The sequence below is a fragment of the Rhodnius prolixus genome, unplaced genomic scaffold (genome assembly GCF_049639745.1).
Source record: "Rhodnius prolixus isolate KJV_2025 unplaced genomic scaffold, Rpr scaffold_6, whole genome shotgun sequence".
Classification (NCBI taxonomy): domain Eukaryota; kingdom Metazoa; phylum Arthropoda; class Insecta; order Hemiptera; family Reduviidae; genus Rhodnius; species Rhodnius prolixus.
This window is the reverse complement of record NW_027411634.1, coordinates 27,704,772-27,730,853: the sequence shown is the minus strand read 5'-3', so window position 1 is coordinate 27,730,853 and position 26,082 is coordinate 27,704,772. Positions and strand designations below refer to the sequence as shown.

The 26,082-nt window shown below is 33.8% G+C and overlaps 1 protein-coding gene and 1 non-coding gene across 4 annotated transcripts in view; both read left to right on the top strand.

Moving 5' to 3' along the window:
• The window catches only part of LOC141460118 (voltage-dependent calcium channel gamma-5 subunit-like), a 434,126-nt gene that overhangs the window by 163,359 nt on the left and 244,685 nt on the right, over positions 1-26,082 (top strand). The window contains exon 3 of one of the 3 annotated variants that reach the window (XM_074139806.1): positions 16,555-16,617. The exons of 1 other annotated variant lie outside the window; for it this stretch is intronic. In XM_074139806.1, the coding sequence (XP_073995907.1) occupies positions 16,555-16,617 (63 nt within the window). Of the gene's footprint in view, positions 1-15,827; positions 16,618-26,082 lie in introns of those variants that run through there. One more of the 3 variants, XM_074139808.1, reaches the window with a different exon arrangement.
• TRNAT-AGU (transfer RNA threonine (anticodon AGU)) lies at positions 22,445-22,518 on the top strand. Its single transcript has one exon. It is a non-coding gene; the product is annotated as a tRNA-Thr (tRNA).

The following is a 26,082-nucleotide window of genomic DNA, read 5'->3' as shown; positions in this document are numbered from 1 at the left end:
ATGATCTGCAGCTAACAGCACCGACTAAAAATCATCCCCCGTAGAATCAAGGTGATTTTCAAGAAGAGTTATCACCATAATGCAGTCCTTCAAGTTCTCTATACTTCATGAAACAAGTAATTTCTCAACTTACTATGTTTCAACAAATGAAATTTTAGTGTTGCAACAAACTGTTTGCAAGTTTTATGCCACTATCCTCAACTAGCAAGTAGGCAATTGCTACACTGTAACTTTTCTCTTTGCTTATCCTAAACAGTATCATAATTTTGATCGATTATAGTGAGTTGTATTAAGTTTTACAAAAGTCTTTGAGTTCATTATTCTCAAAATAGACGAACAGATATTAATAGGTGACCCATTTCATCACTTAATTACTCAGCTCTTACAATCAACTTCGTTGAATCAAACTGCATGTAAAAATACACTTGAAAAGAATAGGTAATGTCTGACCAAAAAACAGTGGCAACATATTGTTAAAATTCATATGCTAAACTTTATCGGAGTTTACTTATTTGTCATTCTATTCAAGTTTACAAAAATAAAATAAATATATAAAATTGAATAAACCCATTCTAGCAAACATCTATGTATAAAAAAGTGTATACGATGAATTTTTATTCAAAAAATAGTTCATAGTTGTGTTGTATAACAATGATTTTTGCATGAATTATCTTTGTTTAGAATCCCAAATATGTGCTTCTATTTTTCTGGGATTATCTTTATAAAATAATAATTATCATTCGGGGAAAACAAGCTAAATAGTTATAATATGTAACTAAATAATATTCTTATAATTTTTTTATATACATATTTCTGTAATTCAATATATTCTAGACGGTACTTATAATTTATTTATATTCTTCATATTTGTTAATGTTATATATTTTATTTGTATATTTCCATATATTTGAATATTCAGTACTTTTTTCCCTGTCTCTTGTGTATCTATTGACTATTGTTTCACTTATACAAAAGGAATCCTAGTTGGAAGTAAACTGACAGTTGTCATGCCTTTTTCTTCAAGGTTATGTACATTTTTCTTCCACTTCTTTTTTTTATTATTAATTTATTTTTTTCAAGACGGTCACTCTCACATGAGTGATGACGCCTCTTCAATTGCATCCTCCCAGGTCACTCATAAAAGGACAGCTCTCAATGCCAGCTCTCCAAATAAAAAGAAGAAGAGCCGCAAAGTTAAATCAACAAAAATACACGAACCATCCAATAAACCAACTTTGCCTTCATCAGTTGATGCTGCTTCAGCGCCAGTACATGATCATCCTGTCTCAACAAGCAATGGTGTACAACAGTCACCCTGCTTCATTACTGCAAACCCGTTTGCACCATTAGCTATCAATATCGACGAAGAAAATAATATCATTGAACAGGAAAAAGAGAAAACATCAAAACCGCCTCCAATATTTATTAAAAATATAACCAACTACGTGGGAATGTGTAGAGTACTCACCAGCTTAGTCGGAGATAATAACTTCTCTTGTAAAGCACGAGCTAGCGACACCATGGTAACCGCCTGCACTGTTGAAGGGTACCGAACAATCGTTAAATACCTAATGACACAAAAAGCAGACTACCATACGTACCAATTAAAAGAGGACAAGCCTTTCAGAGTGGTTCTCCGCCATCTCCACCATACCACACCCGTCACTATTATTAAGGAGGAACTGGAGAAATTAGGTTTCTCAGTCAAAAATGTAACAAATGTCATAAGTACTACTACCAAGATTCCTCTACCTTTGTTCTTTGTGGACTTACATCAAGGTCCCAATAATGAAGAGATCTTCTCACTTCACAGTCTCCTTTACACCAGAATCAAGGTGGAAGAACCATTTAAAAAACGACTAATCCCTCAATGCAAGAGATGCCAAGAATTTGGACATACCAAATCCTATTGCAACCACTTCCCAAGGTGTGTGAAGTGTGCAGGACCACATTGGTCCACTGAATGTGTTAAACCCCGAGAGGAACCAGCAAAGTGCGCCAACTGCCAAGCAAATCATCCTGCAAGCTACCTCGGATGCAACACCCACAAGGAACTGCAACGACTCAGAAGAGGATCGCCTGTCACAAACAGAAGAAATCAGCCATCACCAACATCCAGGCCAAGCGATTTTCCTCCAATTACTGAGCCTCCTTCTCAACAAATTTCAACTCCTTCCCCATTAGCTCACTCGTCCAAAACCTACGCTCAAGCCACAGCAGAAAGCCATAAACCTTCGACTTCTCACTTTGTACCTCCTCCACCAGCAGCGACTGACATCACCTCACTTCTAACCACTTTCCTCAGTGACTTTAAAACAATGATCAGCCCACTGATAACTCTCCTTACTACAGTAGTCACCCAAATTCTGCCCAAGATGTCATGAACACTCCATCAAAACAACAGTCTCTCCTCTTTCTTCTCTGGAATGCCAATGGTTTGAGCGCCCACAAAGACGAACTGGACCTTTTACTGCACAATAAACGAATAGACATAGCACTCATTACAGAAACACACTTTACGAGTACGACTTACTTTTACATTAAGGACTACATAATCTACCGAACAGACCATCCTGCAGACCGACCTCAAGGTGGAACAGCGATTCTCATTCGTCGATCTCTATCACATTACGTGAATCCTAGCTCTCCCACTGACTCTTTGATGTCTACCTCCATTTCTTTAAATATCTTACCTCTCCAAATCACAATAGCAGCAGTATACTGTCCTCCCAACAAAACCATTTCTCAAAATGACTTCCTTTCCTTTTTCCAATCTCTTGGTTCTCACTTTCTAGCGGGCGGGGACTACAATGCAAAACATCAGCAGTGGGGATGTCGTGTCACAAACCCACGTGGACGGACTCTTCTAAACTCACTATCAACCTCTTCCTATTCCGTAATTTCACCTTCTAATTCCACGTATTGGCCTACATCTCCACGGAAATCACCAGACATTTTAGACATTTTCATTTCATCTAGAGTACTTTCTTCCTCTTGTGACATTTCTACTACATTTGACCTATCCTCTGACCACTCTCCCGTTTTACTGGCTTTAAATTCTCAACCCACCTTCAATTCTAGTTTTCCTTCACTTATCACTGGACCAACAAACTGGGACCTCTTCAGGAATATCGTTGACAAGAAAATAGATTTACTCACGGCCTTAAAAACTGCAGAAGACATAGACGTAGCAGTCGACCAACTTACTAAAACTATTCAACAAGCAGCCTGGACAGCTACCTCTCCTCCAAAACCAAGAAAAGCCCCCCAGAACATATTACTGCCTCTAAACTTAAGGACTTTACTGACAGAGAAAAGGAAAGCTAGAGCAAGATGGCAACGGACCCGATATCCATCCGAACATAGACGACTAAATCAACTAACGAGACTTCTCAAACGGGAACTGTACAAACTAAAGTCAGACATTTACAGTCAATACACATCATCCTTAACAACATCAGACAAATCTCTTTGGTTCTGTACTCGCAAAATTCTGGCATACAAAGACTGTTCTCCTCCTCTACAGCATGACAACTCCACCTGGGCGAAAACAGACCAAGACAAAGCTAATCTCTTTGCCACTCACCTATCTAATGTATTTATTCCACATCCAGACATGAACGATCAGCTGCACGAACTCAACATTGAAGAGGACTTAGACTCACCCCTACAACTCACCTTACCTCCTAAAGCCTTTAATCCCTCAGACGTAAAGTACATTATTAAGCAACTACCGACTAAAAAATCTCCTGGCTATGATCTCATAACTAGTAACATTTTACGCAACTTACCAAAAAGTGGTATTCTCTTTCTAACTTACATCTACAACGCAGTTTTACGAACGACTTACTTTCCAATGCTCTGGAAATACTCCATAATGAAAATGATACTGAAACTCAATAAACCTTCACAGCAACCTAGCTCCTATCGTCCAATAAGCCTTTTACCTGTTTTAGGGAAAATACTGGAGAAGCTTCTGCTAAGGCGTCTAATCCCTATAATAGAGGAATTGCTGCCTGAACATCAATTTGGTTTCCGCGCATTTCATTCAACAACTCAACAGCTGCACCGTGTGGTAGATACCATATCCTCTTCCTTGGAGCGTAAACAGTACTGTTCGGGTGTCTTTCTCGATGTGGCTCAGGCCTTTGATCGAGTCTGGCACTCGGGCTTACTGCACAAACTTAAAAATCATCTTCCTTTCACCTACTACTTGATCTTAAAATCTTATTTAACCGATCGCTACTGCCGCGTTCGTCAAGGGCAGGCCCTCTCATCCTTTATACCCATAAAAGCTGGAGTCCCTCAAGGAAGCGTTCTAGGCCCTTTTCTTTTTCTAATATACACTGCTGACTTACCTCTATCTCAAAATACAATAGTTTCAACATTCGCTGACGATACTGCCATACTTTCTTCCCACTCCGATCCGATACAAGCCAGTCAGAACAGTCAAATCCATTTAAATCTTCTTGAAACCTGGTTCCGAAAATGGAAAATAAAAATTAATGAACAAAAATCAGTGCACATTACTTTTACATTACGAAAATCTGCAAGTCCACCAGTTCTACTGAACGGTGTAACGATTCCTCCAGCTGACGTAGTACGATACTTAGGACTGTACATTGACAAGAGACTCACCTGGAACCCACATACTCGACTGAAACGACAAGACGTGAACAGACGCTACAAGCTACTTACTAGACTACTTGACCGCAGATCCAAACTCGATTTGAACCACAAACTGACAATTTACAAAACACTGTTAAGACCCATATGGACATACGGAGCTGAAGTGTGGGGCTCAACCAAACCTTCTAACTCCAAACGCCTGCAGACACTACAGTCAAAAATCCTACGGAAAATCCTGAATGCTCCTTACTACATTTCTAACCTTACAATACACACCGACCTTCACATCCCTTTCGTCACTGACCTAATAAAGTCTCGCTACCGTAAATTTCACAGCCTCCTAGCTCTCCATCCTAATCCTCTTGTCCAACAACTCTCCTCTCTAAACCTTCCAGACAATCCTCCTCGTCGACTGAAGCGAAAATGGCCTAGAGATCTGTTGTGATTAAATCATTGTGAAGGAGTTTCGCCAGTGGGTGATTGCTCCAACCATGACTTTTCAAGAGAACTGAACCAATAAGATCAGATTTACTTGGTGCAACAATTGTTGCAGTTGTAAATATAAAAATAAAGTGGAAAAAAAAAAAAAAAAAAAAATTTATTTTTTAATTTTTTTAATAAAAGTATTTTATAGTAATAATTACTTAAGGATAACTGTATTTTCAATAAAAATTAATACCATCAGAAATTTTGTCAATTTAAACTGTCAAAACTAATGTTTTACACAATATTTTCTGGAGCTTTTTCTCTTTGAAAATTTATTCAATTCTGTACAACTCTGACAAACAAAGTTGATAAAAAAGAAAGAGTAAAAATAATTGTTCAATGTAAAGTAATTTTTCCTTTTTTACTGAATGTTCACAAAAGAGAATTCTTCTTCTGCGGGCTCAGAAAATTTAGAGCAGAGAAAATATAAAAATATAAAGGATATTTCCTAAGCCTTAAGCGAAAAACGAATCATACTTAGGTTAATGATTTAGGAATTAGGAAGGCCTCGAGCACATTGCTGCCTGTATTTTACATAAATATTTAAATTACACAAAGCTAAGCTAAAAAAAAAAGTCAAATTTTTTTTAATACAAGTATATTCTTGAATATGTTTGCTTTTATTTTTGTGTTTATAAAATTACATTCACTTTCATTTCGTTTGAGGAATTACTCCACAATGCAGATTTTTTAAACAACCGGATAAATGTTTACCAAAAGGTTTTTAGCAACTGATCTGGCTTTGTAAGAAGTCAGATCTAGCTACCTACAGTTATTAAAAATAAAATCACAAATTCCAATTCGATTGCTGAAGATATCAGAAGAATTTTAAAACAAAAAAAAACTGTATATACATTTGAAATAAATTCCTACGATGAACAATTTCATTGCAAGAAATATCCTTGGAAACAGTTCTGTAGAAAACTTGGCAGAACTGTATCAGAGATATTTGGAAATGGCTGAGGTCTATGATAATGCGTACTTCTCCGTTTGAAAGGATTGATTGTATGACTTACAATAAACTGACGCCTTCCCATCCCAAGGAAGTGGAAGTTAAAGAACCAGCAAGTGCCGCTTACCATTTTGTGGAATCCATTAAATGAAACAATGTACCTTTTAAACCACACAATAATATGTATATTACTTAAAGAATAATGTGTTCAATTAAAATTAATTGAATAAAAGTTATGAAAAATAAATGTTTACTAATTAGAGGTCTTAATTTTCCTGGATAATGAAAAAAAATATAAAATATTTCTTCTGTGGGGTCCAGAGAGATAGAATTGAGAAAATGTAAAATATAAAATAATAATTATAAAAAGAGAAATTCTTAATCCTCAAGCGGAAAAGAATTATATCCAGGTTAATGATTTAAAGATTACATGGGCAGAAGCACCACAGTTGTCTCTATTTTACATAAATATTTAATTCCCTCAAGTTAAAAAATGAAATTTAATATTTTATTTACATGTATAGTAATCTGGAACATATTCACTTGTTTTTTTTATATAAAATTAATTTCTATTACATTTCTTATGTGCATTCATGCAAATTTTTTAAATTGTGTTTCCACTGGCTGGATATACAGGCTTTGAGGACTCTTTTTGAGTACAAAAAATGTGGTTTTTACTAATTGTGCTCAGTATGTGTGTAGTCTGTAAAATACTTTGTGAACATTACATTCGTGTATCAGTTAAAACGAGTGTAACATCGCTCAATACCGCTTAAACCTCTATAAATAGAATAGAATAAAAAAGGTAGTCGGCCAAACGGGCCACAATCACACTACGACCTGTACGGATATATTGCAACATGTACCAGCGCTAACCAGTGGTTTGAGAGTTGAATGGTATGTCTCACCACATCCATAAAAAGTTTGAACCAAATTGAAAAATATATATTGCGCTGTTCATGTGGTAATTAGCTACTGTAATCCAGATCTTGTTTCTCAAGTCGTTTTACAGATAATGGCATTTAAAATGGATGCATGACAATAATAAAGCTAGCTTTTACCCATCTTGAAAATAACGCATTGAGAGGTTCTGTCTGCTACTACTCGTATTTTGTCACGATGGCAAACAACTAATAGTTAGTGTAAGCAAAATGGATTCCACTGAATCGCCTTAAAGTGAAACCCGTTTTGAGGCTTTCTATAAGGAAGTATTATTATCATGCATTAAGGAAATCGGATATAACTCGGCAGTTGTCGCCTTTGTACCGATTTCCAGATGACATGGTGAAAACATGTTAGACGCATCTGATAAGAGACCTTGACTTAAGGGATTGGCTATCGAGCGAAAGGTGGGCGAAGCTGATGGCAAATGTCTCTTTGAAGCTCTGAATGCTATTCTTCCCCAAGTAGACCCACAAAAAAGCCTCTCAGGCGTCCTGTTCAGGAAGTATTTAAAACTTGGTATTATTAGTACAGTGCCAATAGGAAGTATGTACGCAATATATTTGAAAAAGTCATGAAGGAAGAATCATTATACATAAAGGATATAAGATATAACCCGACAGCTGACGTCTTTGTACCGACTTCGGGATGGCATAGAAGAATAGTATATGCAATATAAACAATTCATGCGCTAGCCATATGCTCTATTCACTCTCACGATTTGCGAATTTGATTAGTAAATTTACGCAGCCATAATTAACAAGTTCTATGGTAACTTTTGGCTAGGTTCCTCAACTCGTTCACTTGCATTGACCATTATGGTTAAACCAGCAACAGGCCTCAAATTCGCTAGACCAGGACTTGAAGAATGATCTCCTCGTAGCCCTTGGATTCCAGACCAAAGAAATTTCTGGTAGAACCTATAACGGGCCAATAAATTCTCCTGCCCCTATATCCTGCACGCAGGATAAAGTGAGCTCCCTCTATAAACATTTTCAATGTAAGCAAATATTTTTCTACGTAAACAATGAGAGGTTCTAGAATTTTTTTATGAATACTTTATGGAGTCCTTAGATTAATCGAATGACTAGAATATCTATTTAGGACTTGAAACAATTCATTCAAGCATCGATTGAAGTGAACGTGACATTGCTCAATTCAAGCGCTGGCTTTTAAATATTATTAATAACGCAGTTATAGCTTTAGCTTTAAAACTAGCAGTACCAGAAAGTAGTAAAAGTATAGATCTTTAGTTTGATTGTGTTTTGTACAGAGTAATTACTAATTATTACTCTAATTTTATGATATTTTATTGATTGTAGAATGTCGAAACTTAAATTGGGTCGATTATGGATTGTTTTATTTATTTCTGTCTACAGGCTTGTTTTATCTTATTATCATGAATCCTTTTGGAAACTTCATCCAACACGGGAATGTTCCTCTTCTTCCAAGCAAGGACAAGTTATTACTTTAGAGAGGGCTGTAAGTTGATCTTTTCCTAAGGGTTAGGAAATGTTCGATTTAAAAGGGACCATAGGCAAGGGGAAAAAAATATTTGGCATTCTACGCTCTACTCTGGAGATTTCATTTATTTGCTTTCCCTTTTTATTTATAATTTTTATTTATTTATTTATTTTTGTCAATATTATACGGCCTTATTTTGTAAACTTTCACATTAACTGCTTCACAACTGTGGAATTTTGAATTTACTCAGTTTTAAACACAATGTCTGTTAAATGTTGCCCCTTCCATTGTCATTACACTGATTCAGTCGAATTTGGAAGTTTTGAATCACTCTTTCAAGCATATCGACCGGGATTTTGTCACTTTCGGCCCAGATGTTGTTCCGTAGGTCTTCCAGGGTGTTAGAACGATCCTTGTAAACTTGAGACTTGTGATAACCCCACAGAAAGTAATCAGGAGGAGCTAAATCAGGCGAACGCTCAGGCCAGTTTACGTCCCCTCGCAGGGAGATCAGTCTTTCGAGGAAGGCTACTCTCGAAAACAACCATAGAAACCCTGGGGAGGTGTGGGCTGTGGCCCCTATCTTGTTGAAACGACACGTTATCCAGAGATCTTTTTCTTGGAGAGCAGGTAAGAAGAATTGTTGGATAATTGTCAGACTGATCTCCCTGCAGAATTTACAATTGATGTTTTATGTAAACGTTAAGTTGTGATATAGTTAATAAACAGTCTTCTCTATACAGATATGCCAGTTAAAGAGATAGGCTCCACAATCGCCTTAATTTATTTTCATTTGTTTTTTTAAGTTGTAAATGAAATTTGACAACTTCGTCTAGAATTGTGGAAGTAATAAATTCTTTGGAAACTCTGTAATGTCTATTATTAGGGTTATTCGTTTGCAACATGGCGGAAAATAGTTGAAGAGATTTAGTAGTGAAATGAAACCGTCAAGTTTATTACCTCATACAGCGTTTCAATATAAAGTTTGTTTAATATGTGAAACATGCTTTAATTAACCATTCTAGGATAAGATCGCAGCTGTAGCAATCACGTTGTCATGGATAGAATGTTTGGTTTTAGATTTTATTGATTGCAGCAAGGCAAGTATATTTCATTCAATACTGAAGCTTTCATAATTCATCCGGAAATTTTTAGATGACTATTATTTTTAATGAAAACAAGACTGCAGTTTTTCATCATTAGACGATAGTGGTAAGATCCAATGACTCAAATATGATCTTACAATTTGAGTTAAGCTAAGCACATACCATAATTCATAAATTCTGAGTCGACTGAAAATTACCGGAATATTTTCACATTAAACTGGAAAAAATTGTTGTAAGAGAATGATGAGTGATTGTTTTTATATCAGATTATTTGTATTCAGGGCAGCCGTAGTGTTGGGTCGAATGTTTAAAGTAAACAAAAATTATTATATACTTATAGCATAATTTATTGGCTTTACATCTTCAACATTTATTAGATATAAAAAATACTCTTTAATTATTTACAAATATAGTAATAATGAAACATAAAAGGAATAAATAAGGCAAATTACAAAACATCTTAAGCTTTAATAAAAGTGGGTTAAATTACATTGTGAAAACTCAGCTAATTTGGGTGTTTTAAGTAACCTACTATTTTGCTGATATTCGCGACTTTAAAATAACTGTCATTATTACAGAAAATGAAAGCGAAGAATATAGACTTTGTTTGATATTTAATATCGTTAAATATTGAGTAAAATAATATGCAAATATGGCGAACATATTGAATTTCATGAAAATATCAAAGAGATGCTAAAATTGGGACAGGATTTAAACAGTACTATTTGTAACTGAGTTCAACGACCAACTTAAGTATTCTTTGTCCATTGTGTAACCACTCTAGTTTTGCTGTCCTTAATCTAAGTTATCTATTTCGTTGGGCGCTCTCATACACCAAGAAAGTTCGTCGCCCTTTTGGCCGAGTTCATTCAACAGAAGATAGAATAGAAATAATCAAACAATTTACTTTTAAATTATTTCTTTCTGTTCATTTATGCAGAGAAGATTATCCACTTTAGGTTTGCACATTTGAACGTTTAACATTTCCAAAACTATACATATTTTAACGAAAACTAATGGATAAAAAAACAAAGTTGAGCTGTATAAAACGCTGGTTAAACATTCTGATCCGAATGCTGGGTGATCAGTAAAAAATGATGAAAAGAAATTATGTATATATGAAAGGAAATTGTAGAAAAAGATTTTGGGCTGAACAAGAAAGAAGACACTGGGAGAATCCGACATAATAAGGAACTCTGCGAATATTTAAAGAAATACCGGTGGGAGATTTGGTCAAAATAAATAAATAAGGATGGTCTGTCCACTTAATTAGGATGCAGGATTAAAAAAGGACATGCTGTTTAAGCCTGTTGGTTACCCGTCATAAACAAAGGCCGAGAAGCAAATGGATAGACCAGGGGTGCGTTCCACTAAGCGACCACAACGACCAAAACATACTTTCAGGCGTTCCACTTGGCGACCGCGGTCGTTGTGGTCGTGGCGAAAACGTCACTAATGACGTCATTATTTTCGCCCACACAACGACCACAACGCCCCATCTATAGAGCTGGGTCGAAGTAGGCGTTCAGAGTTGGCGCAATTTTTAAAACAAAATATGGCGACCGAAAAAATTATCTCATGTAAATGAAAGTATTATTTCATGTAAATAATAGAATGTGTTTCTCGAAAGTCTCCAAAAAATAAATAAATAAATAATTACTTATCCCTTTACACACTAAATCACTGAATAACACAAAATCATTTACCTGAAATAACTTTTAAATTCTTCATTTGAATAAAGATCAATTACTCTGATAGCTAATAATACGTGGCCTAAGTTTTCGCTTTTTATCATTGCGATTTTGTAAAATTACATTCCACTCTAATCGGAACTAGATAAAGAACTTTCTAAAGCATTATTAATAAATATCCAACTGTTGCCACAAAAGACATTTTAATTTTATTTAAACGTAAATTTTATAAATACTCCACTAAAATGTAATATAAAAAATTGAATTATATATATTCTTTTAATATAAGTCAACTTTACCAATAATTAATAAAGTTTATTATAACTGCTTATAAATGGGGTTTAAATGAAAAAATAACCTCTTCAAGCTTCTAACTTATTTTCGAGGCCGCCATATGCAATGTTTACATGAACGGTTAAAACGCCCACAGTCCGTTCCACTTGGGTTTTCGATCGCAACGCTCACAAGCAAGTGGAACGGCCAAAATCGCGGTCGTGGTCGTGGTCGTTGTGGTCGCCAAGTGGAACGCACCCCAGGTGGACCATGATTGCATAAGAGCTGGAATATCTGATATTGGCGGACGAAGGCACAGAACAGGGAAGGCTGGAGAAAGTTCTTGGTGGAGGCAAGTGCTCGGTTCGGATATCAAATATTTAACATCAATGGTAAACGTGCTAACAATAACGTAGACTTGAAACTTTAAATCCTGTACTCATGATGAAAACTAAACATAAAAAATTGTATATACTCGTTTCTGTTTCTGCACATTTTATCACATTCTTCGCACAGTTTGGTTTCAAGAGAGAAAGAATGATAAAATCGAGTTGAAATTAATATGTAAAATTTTATTGAAAGCCACCCTAAATAATAATAATAATAATAATAATGAAACTATCATAGCTAAATAGACTAATAGTGTACTAATATACATTTAAAATGTAACGCACTGTTATTATTTAAATAGAGTATTGAACGTGGATGAAATTAACAAAAGGGTAAATTTAGTTTAGTCACGCAACAGTTATCTCCTAATGGAAATGTTCATTTCTAATATTTCTCATTTATATACATTATTATGATCGTGATGTTATCATTTCTCTGGTTTTATTGTTTTTTTATTAGGTGCTAAATTTAACTTAAATAATTTAATTTTAAGTAATTTTTATTTTCCTTTAAATAGATATTGGGCAGTCTCATCCACTGCACATGATTTGTGCTGTGGAGTGGAAAATCGTGAGGGGAAAATAATATTTACAAGAAGGCCCGCGAGTGGGCGTTCAAATAGCTGCCAATGGAGGTTACTTTTCCAAACCTGCTTATTTAGGTCTACACTAACTACTGTTATAAAAAATGTTGTGATTGTGCTGATTTTTTTTTATTTACGAGTTTTCATTGGAAGCATTCGTTTTGAGAGCGAAGCTTAAGACTTAAGTTGGTAGTGAAAGTTGTAGTGGCAAATATCACCACAGCATAGACTCCTTGGGAACTACAGTAAGTTTTCGAAGGTAATATTAAAAATCTTCAATCTTGCTAATCAGTAAATCTTGAAAACAGTCTAAGACTGTTTGAGAGTTCTCAGGTGAAGTACTGTTCAATTGCGCTTTCTCTGACTTTCATAATTACATCATCCCAATAGTAGTACACAGCAAGAATATGTAAAATCAAGATATTGTTTTAATGCCCTCTTCTAAACTGTTACAAGCACAGTGTGCTGTTCCTTTAAGTATGCAACATCCACTTCTGAAAGAGAAAAATGCAGAGATTCAGAATTAGAATTTAAAGAATAGTAGTAAGAGAATGTTAATAACTTTAAAATAACTTGAAATTTATTACAACAGATGCAAATGCTCTTGCAACAAGGATAATAACAAATAAAGTAACTGTTTAAATAATAAATTTATAACTCTCTGTTTACGCTGTTCAAAGTATCTAATTTTTATAAAGGTTTAAATTAGCCCACAGTGGACTAATTCCACTCTCAGTTATTCTTTCTTTTATTAACCAGTAAGAGTGGACATAGTGCCCCAGCTATGTGGCAACCACTTGAGGAATAATCTCTGCTTGTGGTTCGAAGGGTGCTGTGAAGGGCCACCGCATTAGGTACAAATATTTACTTTCCTTCCCAGAACAGTGATTTGCCCACCCAACAGTCCATTCTTTTAGTCTTCATTCTATCTTTAAAATACTTTATTCGCTAATTCTTTTTCTTAATGTTGCTGTTTTTCTGAAATATTTGTATTCTTTCTATCTTTAATGGAATGTTTATAGTCGTGCAAATATTTGTTTTTTTAATTTCTTCCAAAAACAAATTCAAAAGAAAGAATTCTTTAATGTTTCTATCTTAGAAAGTTACTTTTCTCTGTTTTCTTGGTACACTTGTACTTTAGGTATCTCTTATCACATCTTTACTTTGATGTGAGTTTATTCGAACAACTTTTATTATAGAGGTATAGTATTTAAAAGTATTTCAACAAATATTTTAACCAATATAATCTGTATATAAAAGAAGTAATTAAAACTATCCGGTAGGAGTTGATCGACAAAAACTGCACGAAAAAGAATAACGTTGAAAAAAAAACACTAAATTTTTTTTTCTCTTTCTCCATAAAAGATAAAAGTCCCAAATTTTCTTTAATAAGAGTCATTTTTTTGCCAATGCGTAGATCAAATGTTAAGAAAAAAGTTGCCAAAAATGAGCAGATAAGGCATTTTCAAAAAATGTTCTTGATCTTGTTACCTTTTTTGTAAACAACGTAGCTCCTCTTTGGAGAGAAAAGTAAGGTCTATAACTGGCAATAATATCAATGTTTTAGTGTTAATAGTTGTAGAGATATAGAAGTTTTAAATTTGTAGGTTTTGTAATTTGTTCAAATTTCAATCATCAATATCTCTCTTTGTATTATTCTGATTTGAACGAATTCTGTACCGAATTGTAGAGAAAAGTAAGCTCTATAATTAGTATGAATATCAATGTTTCAGTAATAATGGTTATTGAGATATAGAAAGATAAATTTTGTGGATTTTGTAATTCGTTCAAATTTCAAAACTTTTTCATTGCTTACAGTAAATTTTCTTCTAGAACGCTTCCTTATAACCCGACAAGACGCCTTAAGAGAGGCAGTGGCCTCGTGATCTCTCCAGTGAAGAGAGTGACTAACCATCTAATATTTGGGAATGCTACCACTGGGTAACTTCTCCACTCGGTTATCATTCATCATTTGTTACACTGTTATCACTGTTACTTATAGCGCTTTCGCGCTGATTGTAGCATAAATAAACGCAAAAAAAAAAACAAAAAACAAAAATTTATTTTTATTACTAATTTAATCAATAAGTACTGATTTCAATTAAAGGTATGATATTAAAATTGTCCATTAAGACAGTTTGTATCAGGGTTGATCATCAAAAACTGCACGAAAAAGCGTAACGTTGAAAAACGTCACCTATTATTGTTCAAGTTAAACTAATTATTTTTACTGGAATTAGGTACTACGAGGGTCGTTTGAAAAGTTCGTGCAAAAATAAAAACTACTTAAGTTTTTGAGGTAAACCTTTTTTATTTTTCAACATAGTCTCCTTTTAGGCTTATACACTTCGTCCAACGCTGCTCTAGTTTGTTGATCCCTTCCGAATAATAGGATTTGTCCGTCTGAAAAATAGCCATTCGTTTCTGCAATCACCTCCTCGTTTGAATAAAATCTTTTTCCCGCCAGCCATTTCTTCATATTGGGGAACAAATAGTAGTCCGAGGGAGCCAAGTCTGGAGAATAGGGAGGATGTGAAACGAGTTGGAACCCTATTTCCATTAATTTTGCGACCACAACTGCTGAGGTGTGAGCTGGTGCGTTGTCGTGATGGAAAAGGACTTTTTTGTGGGCCAATCGTGGGCGTTTTTCTTGCAGCTCGGTTTTCAAACGGTCCAATAACGATGAATAATATGCACCTGTAATAGTATTACCCTTTTCCAGATAGTCGATGAGGATTATTCCTCGCGAATCCCAAAAGACAGTCGCCATAATCTTTCCGGCCGAAGGAACGGTCTTCGCCTTTTTTGGCGCAGATTCCCCCTTGGTAACCCATTGTTTAGATTGTTCTTTGGTCTCAGGAGTGTAGTGATGTATCCATGTTTCATCCACAGTGACGAAACGACGCTTAATGTCCTGCGGATTCTTCTGGAACAGCTGCAAACCGTCCTTGCAACACTTCACACGATTTCGTTTTTGGTCAAGCGTGAGCAATCGCGGCACCCATCTTGCGGATAGCTTTGTCATGTCCAAATGTTGATGCAAAATATTATGTACCCGTTCATTCGAGATGCTGTGGGCATCTCGAAACCACTTACAAAATTTTGAAACCACTTATAAACTGTTCTAATCGAAGGTGCAGAGTCACCATAATGTTTATCAAGCTTCTCTTTAGTCTCCTGAGGCGTTTTGCCTTTCATAAAGTAGTGTTTAATCAACACACGAAATTCTTTTTCGTCCATTTTTTGAAAATCACTCGACTTCCTCGATTCAAACGAATGCCAAACACAAAGAAATAGACCGATCTGGCTGAAACTTGGTGTGTGTTCTTCCAAGAGATGCTACTAACTAAACATTACCTCGATACGCGCCAGTGGTGCTATCTCTCTGACTTTGCACGGACTTTTCAAACGACCCTCGTCTTTACTGTCGGAGAAGGTCGAGTGTAGGGTTTTTTCAATACCTTCAAAAACCTTCACGATACTCTTTTAATTTTGTAAACTAATTTTTAATCATTCTTTATAAAGGAAACATTTCTGCTGGATAGTTGTGTTTGGACATCTGAAATAGATTTCTTTTAAACAAGTATGTTGTTGGTATCTCTGTCTATGGGTGTTTTTGAGCAACAATATAGATACAGAAATCGATACATTGTCCAAGAGTAGAAGGAGACCAAGTAAACACATCGTGGCTGCATTTATGGCCGACATAAATTCTAGTAGAGATGCTATAAAAAATAAAAAAAAGAGGCAAACATGAATATTGAATCAATAAAATACATGCCTATGTCATCTGTAATCTATATGCACGAATAAAAAAAAACGTTTTTTTTTTACATCTGTGGTTCCAGACTGGTGAATCTTTGTGATTCAAGTTTCCTGATGTTGTAAAGTTTGTGTTGATGTTAAGAAATGTACCATCTACTCAAACCGTTAGTAAAAACACCAATATGCTAACATCCTTTGATACAATAAAAGTGTATGACAGGCATGGTTGTAATTTTTGTTCTTTTCATCCTTTTCTCTGGACATTCTCTGAAGTTGGCTGGAATCAATACATAGCTGTGACGGACTTGGTGTTATCGCATCTGGTCTCTTGTAAAGGTAGGATTTTTCTTTTTAATAGGTAATTTTAAAATTAATTTTTAATTTAAAATTCTGTCTGTGTTATAGTTTAAAAGTACTTTTGTTCCTTTAAAACCCATCTGGACCATGTAAGTGTAAAGTACAGCCAAAATTCTTAGCTCTACTTATTGCAGGTTTCTATGTCATAAATAAAAACTAAAGACACCAACCTAAAAACTTCTTTTCTAAACACAAGTTGCACAAACCTATTTCAGAAAATTTCACCTTAATTTAAAATCTCTATTAATAGAGATTAATTACTATCCAGAAAACACGAAGACATCTAGCGGTAATCCTTTGCTGTACATATAAGCAAAGCTTCTAGAATTAATTAATGCGGTTAAAGCGTTACTGGTTTTCTCCCCTAGTTGAATCATGGTAGATATGAATCTACTTAACACTGCTAGCAAGATAAACATGTCGTAGGCTAAAAAAAAAGAGGAAGTTAACGGAACTGAGGGCTAGCTTCTAACAACGATTACTCGTAAATCAACGACGATTACTTCGTAAATTTCTTCAAGAGAGGGATGATATAATTACAGTTCTGTCAACAAAACTTAAGTCAGAAGAGAGAACTGACTTCGACAAAACTCAGTACAGTAAAAGAGCTGGCATCTATCTTCTCTTGTTTACCAAGATAAAGAGCAAAAGAAAAGGAGGTGAGTTTGTTGACCAGATTAAGGACATAATCCATGGAGACACAAAGAAAAAAACCCTTTTATGGTGTGTGCAGAAACGAATTTCTGGTTTTAACTTATATTGGGCTCTAAATTACTCACAGAACGCTAGGCTAGCTGTTACCTAATTAATTTCTACATTCCTTCGGCTGAATGAATACTATAACACCAAAAACTATTCAAAAAGAAATTCGTTTTATTTAAATCCATTACTACATTAATTAATTATCACGTATTTAGGTCTATACAGTTTAAAAACGTTAATTAACTTATTTACCTCACAAGTTTATTTAAAGTTTCTCACGCCACATGAGCTGAAATGTAAATAGAAGTATGCGGAATATATAATACACAGAAGAAAACAACATATACTATGTATAACACTGAAAAAGATAACCTCAAACTTCTTATACAGATACATACATACATGTAATCTGAAAACATGTACATTACTATAATGTAATCTTTTGTGAATTTCCATTTCTTACATTTGGCTCTCATAGCAAAACCTTCTTCTTTCTCCAAGCAGTAGAAGTAACTATTTCAACATTTCTTTTGAAATCTTGAAAAGTATTAATAAATTAAAACTGAGAAAAGATTTTAATCTTGATTAAATTCTACTCATTAATCTTTACAGAGGAGTAGACACCAGCAACTTCTCTCTGATGTTGCTGGCATAATAATGAAAAGAAATTTTCTCATTCTCGATTCGTCATCAGACAAGAAATAGGATTCGTTACAACAATGAAACGAATGTATTAGCAGATGTGAATTATATCTTGTTATTTCGTTGAGATAACAAACAGGCAGTATATTTTAATCTGCATAACGATGGTGGCTCAATATCCCTGCTTCGCTTTTTCTTGTTGCTGGATATATATATATATATATGGGTGTGTGTGTGTGTGTGTAAATAGATAATAAAGTTTGTATGAAAAAGTTAGTTTGAGAAAATGTCTCAGTAAAGAGAAAATTATTAAAATGTATACCATTTTTATTTTAATAAGTTTGTCCTTTCTTATTGCTTTTTTTTATTTTTATTTTTAGGTCAGCGTTCTTTACTTTTGTCACTGTAAATAGTTCTTTGGATATATTCATTTATGAAACAAAATTTGCATAATAATAATAATAATAAAATAAATGATACTTGAGTTTATTTATTTAAAAAAGAAATCATTGTTTTCTTCACATTTCAATTTATAAGGAAATATTAAAGGAGTTGAACAAAGTTTAAATTAAAATCTTTTCCAGAATAAAATAGAAGTCAATTTTAAGAAAAATATCAGCAATTAATCTACAAAGATTTAAACCTCAAATAATAGAAATAATAGGCAGGATGAAATTGTATATAACAAATGGATATATTTTTCTAAAGCATCTATTTCAAAAATCTGTTTTTTTTTTTTTTGCTTCAATGTGGATATAATCAATCTTAATCTTCTACTTTTCTTATTTATGATTTTTTTGCCATCAATTTCGAAGATTTACAAAAACAAAAAGATTAGTGATATTTTTAGAAATAGAAATACCGTTGCTCATCTACGTGGCAAAAGTTGTCACGGAATATTCATTCTTTTTCGAAATTTTGTAATTTGTATCAGGCAGAAAATTTCCAGAATTTTGAAACTAAATTAGGAAAGCATAGAAGATAATTAAGCATAATGGCATGTCCTCTGCGGATAAACCAAGATAAGTTACTTTGATTATAAAACAAGGTACGAGTTTCATGTGTACAAAGGGAGTGATATTCTGTGGTACAATGTTAGAAATGTTCTATTTAAACAAGTACTAATAGCGGCCTTAACGTTGCAAACCCTTGCAATGATACAGTTACTCGCGCGCAGCCCTACACCATAATAATAGGGGGTACAAGGGGGGTGTGAAAGGGCTAAGTCTTAGAGTAACATTGTAAGTTCAGTGCAAAGGAACAGGCTACTATATAGGTCAATTTCAGTAAACTAAATGAAACTTGCATGTAGTAGCCCAACTTGCTGAACTTCCATTCTAAGTTCACTTTCTACTTATTCCCCTCGTATAAAGACCGCCCTACTGGTGTAAAAAGGGTTAATTGGTTAAAAGACTGAAAGCACTTTAACTTCATTGTATTTCCTTTAACATTTTAACTATCTTAATACAAGGGTACATTTTGGTTAAAATGTTTTTAAAGTTTGTAAAAGGTGAGAACCCGACTTTTTAATAAGTGGCTTAAAAGGGAAGGATGGAAAATTGTCGGTAGTGAAGAAGCAAGATAATAACGTGAATTAAGAATAAAAAGAGATAACGTGAATAAGAGAATGGAGGGGAAATTGTTGTGGAAGAGTGGGGGTAAAGTGGTATTAACATGATTATTATTAGCAATAACAGTTAAGTCCTCTCCACTCCACACTCAGTTAGCCTAACTGCTAGCAAACAGAACAATCTTCAACTTAGTTCCTAATTTTATACATTAAAACTACGGCTTACGAATGGTAATAATGAGTCATAAAGTTCATAATACTGCCCTTCAAGAAAATAAAATCCTCTTTAGTGAACTGCTTCACAAGTGTAATTTTAAGGCTTCTTTACAGGGTGAATTTAGTAAAGTTTGTCTTGGAATAACGAAGCCCTTATTCACAATACTCGGAACTTATACTTAATCTGTAACACGTGCTGAATATAAGGAAGAAAATTACTGCAAAGGGAATGTATTGTAGTACACAGTTCAGTTCAATTGGTGACTTGAAGTAGGGCCTATGTACGACTAAATTTAAAGTGAGGAATTTTAATCTTAACCAAACATTTTACAGAAATCACATAAAGTAAATTATCCAAAATATTGTTTTCAAAGAAAAGTGATTATTGTTATAATCCTTACAGGTTATCTGATTTTCTTCTATGCTTGGAACTCAGCTGTAGAATCGTTTATTATTTTGTTGGGCATTAATAAAGGTTTACTTTTCTTCAAAACCTTTTTTTATAAAAAATTAAATTTCGCAGGTAAAACTTTTAAAATATAAGTTTAGTAGTTGCTGTTCCATTCTTTGCCTGCTGAACAGCAGCTTGTTTATAACTGATACTGAGCTTGACCCTTTCAAGAACAGCCTTATGGTGGCAGGAAAGCTGCCTCAGAGGCTTTCTGCATTCGTAAACAAGAGATGAGATTGATATAAAACATTTCTTTAAGGAGTGAAACATGTGAGCAAATGTGTTTTCATTTTTCTTATAAAATTCGTTGTTGCAATTTTATCTGTTTTACATAAAGTATTGTACGAATTGTAGAAAATTAATTTTCATGAAAATGTCAACTTTCAAGAATTTGAGTTCTTCAGCAAGATCAGTAGAAGCTTAAAACCGTTTATGCCGAAAGACAAGAACGATCATCTGAGTCTGAATAAACCCAAAATGCTAATAAGATGGAGAAATAGCTGTTTAAAAATAGTTGACTAAAATCTTTTCCACCAGTTAATAAATGGTATATTGAATAAACAAAAATGATATACCCAAAAAGTTATGTAAGTGAACTGAAATTGTGGTTGAAATTGATTAGGTGGCTGTGGCTAGTGGAGTCAGGGGTGGCTAATTTAAACTAAGTTTAGAAGGGCGGCTTGTTATCTTAACTAAATAATCTAAACTTAGTTGGCCCATAAAATGACGGGCTTGTATTTACATAAAATTAGTGACCGTCCAGGAGAGGCTAACTCCTTTAATTAAAGGAATGGAGGACACTTTTTCTGCTATTACTTTCTTGAGGATTCAATATTTATATATACTACTTAGATGTAATACTTTGCAAGTGATGTACAGGTTAAGAAAATGTTTTATAACAAGTCCTTAGTCTAAGGAGGGCGAAAAAAAACCGCAAAGTTGCGCTTATTTTTAATTAACTTCCAAACAAACCTTATACAAACCTACTTAACAATGTTTACATTAAGTTGTACCTAAATGTTTTATTTAGATGAGCCATTGAATACTTTAGCACAACTGGGATGTACAAGGATAACGTATTTTGTTACAAAAATTAAATTTACTAACTAGTTAAGGCTGGAAACATAGTGGAGCGGCGAGCAAAGCGGCGCTGATAGCGAAGAGCGAAGCGGCGAAATCAAACACAAGTAAACATATGGGACCGCGCATAGTGGCGAGCAAAGCGAAGATAGAGCAACTCTATCTATTTCTAGTTTTTGTTTTTGCCGCTTCGCTCTTCGCTATCAGCGCCGCTTTGCTCGCCGTTCCACTATGTTTCCAGCCTAAGATGTTAAACTAAATGTACTAAGAAGAGAATCAAATTTTGACTTAGTATTTATCAGAATTGCAAGATTGAATTTCTCTCTGGATTCGGGTAAAAGATTTTTGGGAATGGATTATTTGCCATAATACTGGGCTTTAAGTAAATTGAAAAATTGCTACAGGGTTAACCATATTTAATTCAGTAATTAATTCAGATTGTTGACGTTAATCAAGCAGTGTTCTCTCGATTCAGCCAAGTTTCGCGCGGGACAGTGAGCTAAGAGAGTCTTATAAAAAGAATTGCACTCGAACCACTAGTGTAGGATTTATTCTTATTGAACGCATTGACTACAATGTTTTTAACGTTAGGTTTAATTTCTTCTAACCTCAATAAAGGAAATTGACTGAGAAGGATTATTTACACAATTTTGAATCGTGCAAAAGTTCACACCAGTGGGAATTCATTTTGCAGATTTACGTGTCTCAGTTCTTCTTTTGGAACATCTAGCACTTGATGATATAAGAAGTAGGAAACAAGTTTAGCGAGGAGTTAAAAAAAAAATTTTTTAGCAAGAATTTAAAAGAGAGAAATTGTCTTGATTTTACCTAATACGTATTGATTATAATATCCATAATTAGATGAGACTAGCAAACGATTTATTTCAGTAATCCGCAAAAAATAAAATTTCTAAAAATGTATATAAAAAAGAAGGAAATACTTGCATTAAATCTTCCGCTATAATTCAGAGACGTAGCTATGTATGTATATATAAAACGTTGCTAATTTGTAATTAAAAATGTCCAAAAAAGTAGGTTAAATGTTAATTTTTTTAAATTTCCAACAGAAAATTACATTTGTGCATAAAAATCAATTAAAATTGTTTAGAAGATTAATATATTAAATTATAAGATCCTGAGGCAACGGCGCCGTGGCTTAGTTGGTTAAAGCGCCTGTCTAGTAAACAGGAGATCGTGAGTTCGAATCTCGCCGGTGCCTCAGCAAGTTAATTTTTCTTTTTTCTTTTTGTTTTCTTGAAATCATGATAATTTTGATGCGGCATAACATTATTTAGTAAATTTTTAATACTTATTTATTGCAACTAATTGCAGCAAATGTTGCCATAAATGCTTTTACAATTTTTTTTTTCCTCTAATCTAATTTATTGTTGATTTTCTCCTTGAAATGAATTTACACATATACTTATCAATTAAATGTCAGACTAATTCTAACACTATAATAATTAACTAATAGTTAACACTCACAAGACTTACTCTTATCTCAGTTTGTTTAATTTTTTTTTTTTTAACCTATTTGTGTTTAATTTTTTTTTTAACCTAAAGTTAGTTGGTTTCAGTGGACTGTAGGTACATTCGATCTAATACACCTCATGTTCTTTTCTAGTTCGAATGAAAACCTTTTCGCAATCGTCTAGAAATGTATAAATACTTAAATAATAAGCCTAGAAATTTATAATAAAAAGCTTTATAATTTATAAGTAGAAAAAGTCATTCAGATTAGCTGTGCTTCTTGTGGGACTAATAATAATCTTCCATTTCATAATTTTAGCAATATGTAACACATTAATATACATTAAATTTTAACTTCAACTCTTTAACCTTTGCTGGGCTTTTCCGTTTTTAAGTAACGGTGGATTCACACACTTAAGAAAACTCTTAAAATTAAACTATGATTGAACGCGTATCTTACTAGCACTCTCCTTAATGTCCAAATCTTTTTGGAAATAAAACTGTAGGCCAACTAAGTGTCTGTATAAACTACAAAACCAATAATTGGATCCATTTTTGATTAAGTAATTGCAAAATAAAACTAGGCTCAGTTACTTAGAAAACACAGATTCGGAGTTTAGCCATTAATAAAAGTTAAGCACAAGTTAAAACTTTAGGATGGTTTATAAGTGCTGAAGTAACGCAGCTCTGTTAAACAATTTTGAAATGAAACTTAGGTTTTCATTATGGTCTCTCAACTAAACAATATATTAAATTTGAACCATTCTAACAGGGATGGACATGGTTAGTCACTCTTCAATTTTTGTTTTAAATTTTGACTCCTTATTTTAGGTATTCGGCCATTCGTCTGAAAGTTTTTTTAAAAACAAAACTGTATCCTATCATTAATTCAATGAATTTAATACTGACTCTTCAGATATGGAGCGTTTAAAATCTTTTTTTTGTTGTTCCCATTTGTTTGTTTGAAATTATTTTCAAAGAAGAAAAATAATTTGTTAATGTGTTACAAATAATATAGATTTAATTTTAAGTTTTGCCATTTATAGTTTTTGTGTCCGCATTGTGTCTTTTTCTTTGAGTTAAATAAAAGAAAACAAAGCGTGTATTCATTTAACAAGTTGACTAAGCTTATCAATACTCGTCACTTTTGCTCCAATCACTTTGGAGATACCAAACACTTTTGATATTCTTTGTTAATAACTTCATAAACTTTTTACTTACCTAAGTAAATTCCAAGGTTTTTATATAGTTTTTAAAAGGTAAATAAGTGAAGGCTTTCTTTAGCTGGTGGAACTTAACATTTTAGTAATGTACACACTTTTACTGTAAGGAGAAAAAAAAGAGTATCTTTTAAAAGAAGATCTTTAAGGTGTTCTATCTTTAGCACGTTTTAAAGGTGAGATGCACTAAGGAGGAGTTTATAGGATTGCTGTAAGAGGAGATGGTCCTTAAAACTTCCTGATGTCCAAGCTCAAATGACAGTTGTCAATAGCTTTTTAGTTCTTCTCAAGCATTATAGCTTTTATCCTTGAGTTTACTTTTTTGCACATCTCCCCAAAAAGGGTTCCAATGTGCTGCAGAGTTACAGGACATGTATTTACATGTTTATATAGAAAACAGTAATAACTAATCTGGCTGCTTGAGTAGAGAAAGATACCATAAAAGACGGAAATCTAAGCGAAAATAACAAGAAAAAAATGTACGAGGCAAACTAAAGGAAGTAAAAATACTCACAAATATAGGGCTGAAGAGTGGAAACAGATTGTCCACAGGCCCTAAGAAGAACACGAAATACAAACCTTCTTTTCGTAATGTACACAGCCCTTCTGTTCAGCAAAGGGCATGGAATGTTCTGATTAAAAAGAATTCTTTTGCTCCTCATTCCTTTCTCAAAGGAACAAAAACAATATATTTTGACATAAGAAAAAAATGACAGATAATTAAAAGGAAAACAAGGAATGTAATTCAATATATATTTTGTTTTAATTTAGTTTTTTCATGGACTAACCTTTTTTTTTTCTTTTCTGCGCATCAACTATTTGGTCATTAGAGCCGCTATGTCTTTCACAAAATCAATGTGCAGGATGGTGTCTGTTTCTTTCACTCAGCGATGTCTATCAAGAAGTGAACGTAGAGCCGAAGGTCACTGGAGCGAACCTGTCTCCCATCCTTGTAATATACTCCTCGAAAGGGAGGAGAGAGTTGATAGTGACGTATGACGCCATTCTTTCCTCCATCTTATTTATTTATTTTTATTTTTTTCTACCAAAAATGATGATCCAATTATTTTGTTGCTATCTATCCACCACTAGGGGGGCTCCACATTCAGAACTGGAAGTCAATCGTTTTATTTTCCGGCAAGGCACCTTCATCTTCTTTCTCTAAACATATATCTGACATAGAACGGTACGAGGAGATCCTTAGGCATCTCATGCCTGCCAACTTCTTACTTCACTTTCTCGTGGAGAAACCATTTGGACATTCTTTCTTCCTAAATTCTTTCCAATCCATCAAGCCACCTTACACCAAGTTTGCCTCACAGTAGCTGGCAGTCTTTACAAGTTGTTTTTGCTCTAGAAACTCAGTGTCCGTTTTTATTTATTTTTAACTCTTTTTTTAACCTAAAATTTCTGAAATTTCTCACTTAGCCTTGCTAGAGATAAACCAAAACTCTCATTCGAAAAGATTTTAAGGGATACCACAGCGCTACAAGGCTAGGTGGTGATGGATAGTAAATGATGAAGTCACCTTTAGATATATATAAAGGTTAGCTGCGAATGAGGGAAATCCCCGAGTAAACACTCCAGACAAGATAGATAGCAAATTAGAAAGCGAACTGCTGCATGATCGATATATTACTTTTCACATAGTTTAAAAAAAAAAATGGCTTACAAAAATACATTGACCTGATTACATGAACCAGTCACAATGTTTTATATGCGAAAATTGTTTGTACAATATGGCTATCCATGTGAAATATTAATAAGTTGGTGTAAACGCATAGGTATATGTTTTCCTATTTAAAATATAATTATGTTCATTGATTTATATCGTAGCCATACTATAACCACAAGTATTAACAAAGGTTTGAAGACTGTTACGTATTTTTCGCACGAATGGTAATCAGTTAGCATATAATTACGCATGCATATATTAATATTGAAGTTTTACATGTGAAGAAATGTGTAATTATGTGTAAGAAACTTTATATAAATGCACCTACATTTTATTCCAATGTTTTTATTTAGGTTACACAAAAACAAATTATATTTTCTTCTACATTATTACTTATATTTGATTTGTTGTAATAAAC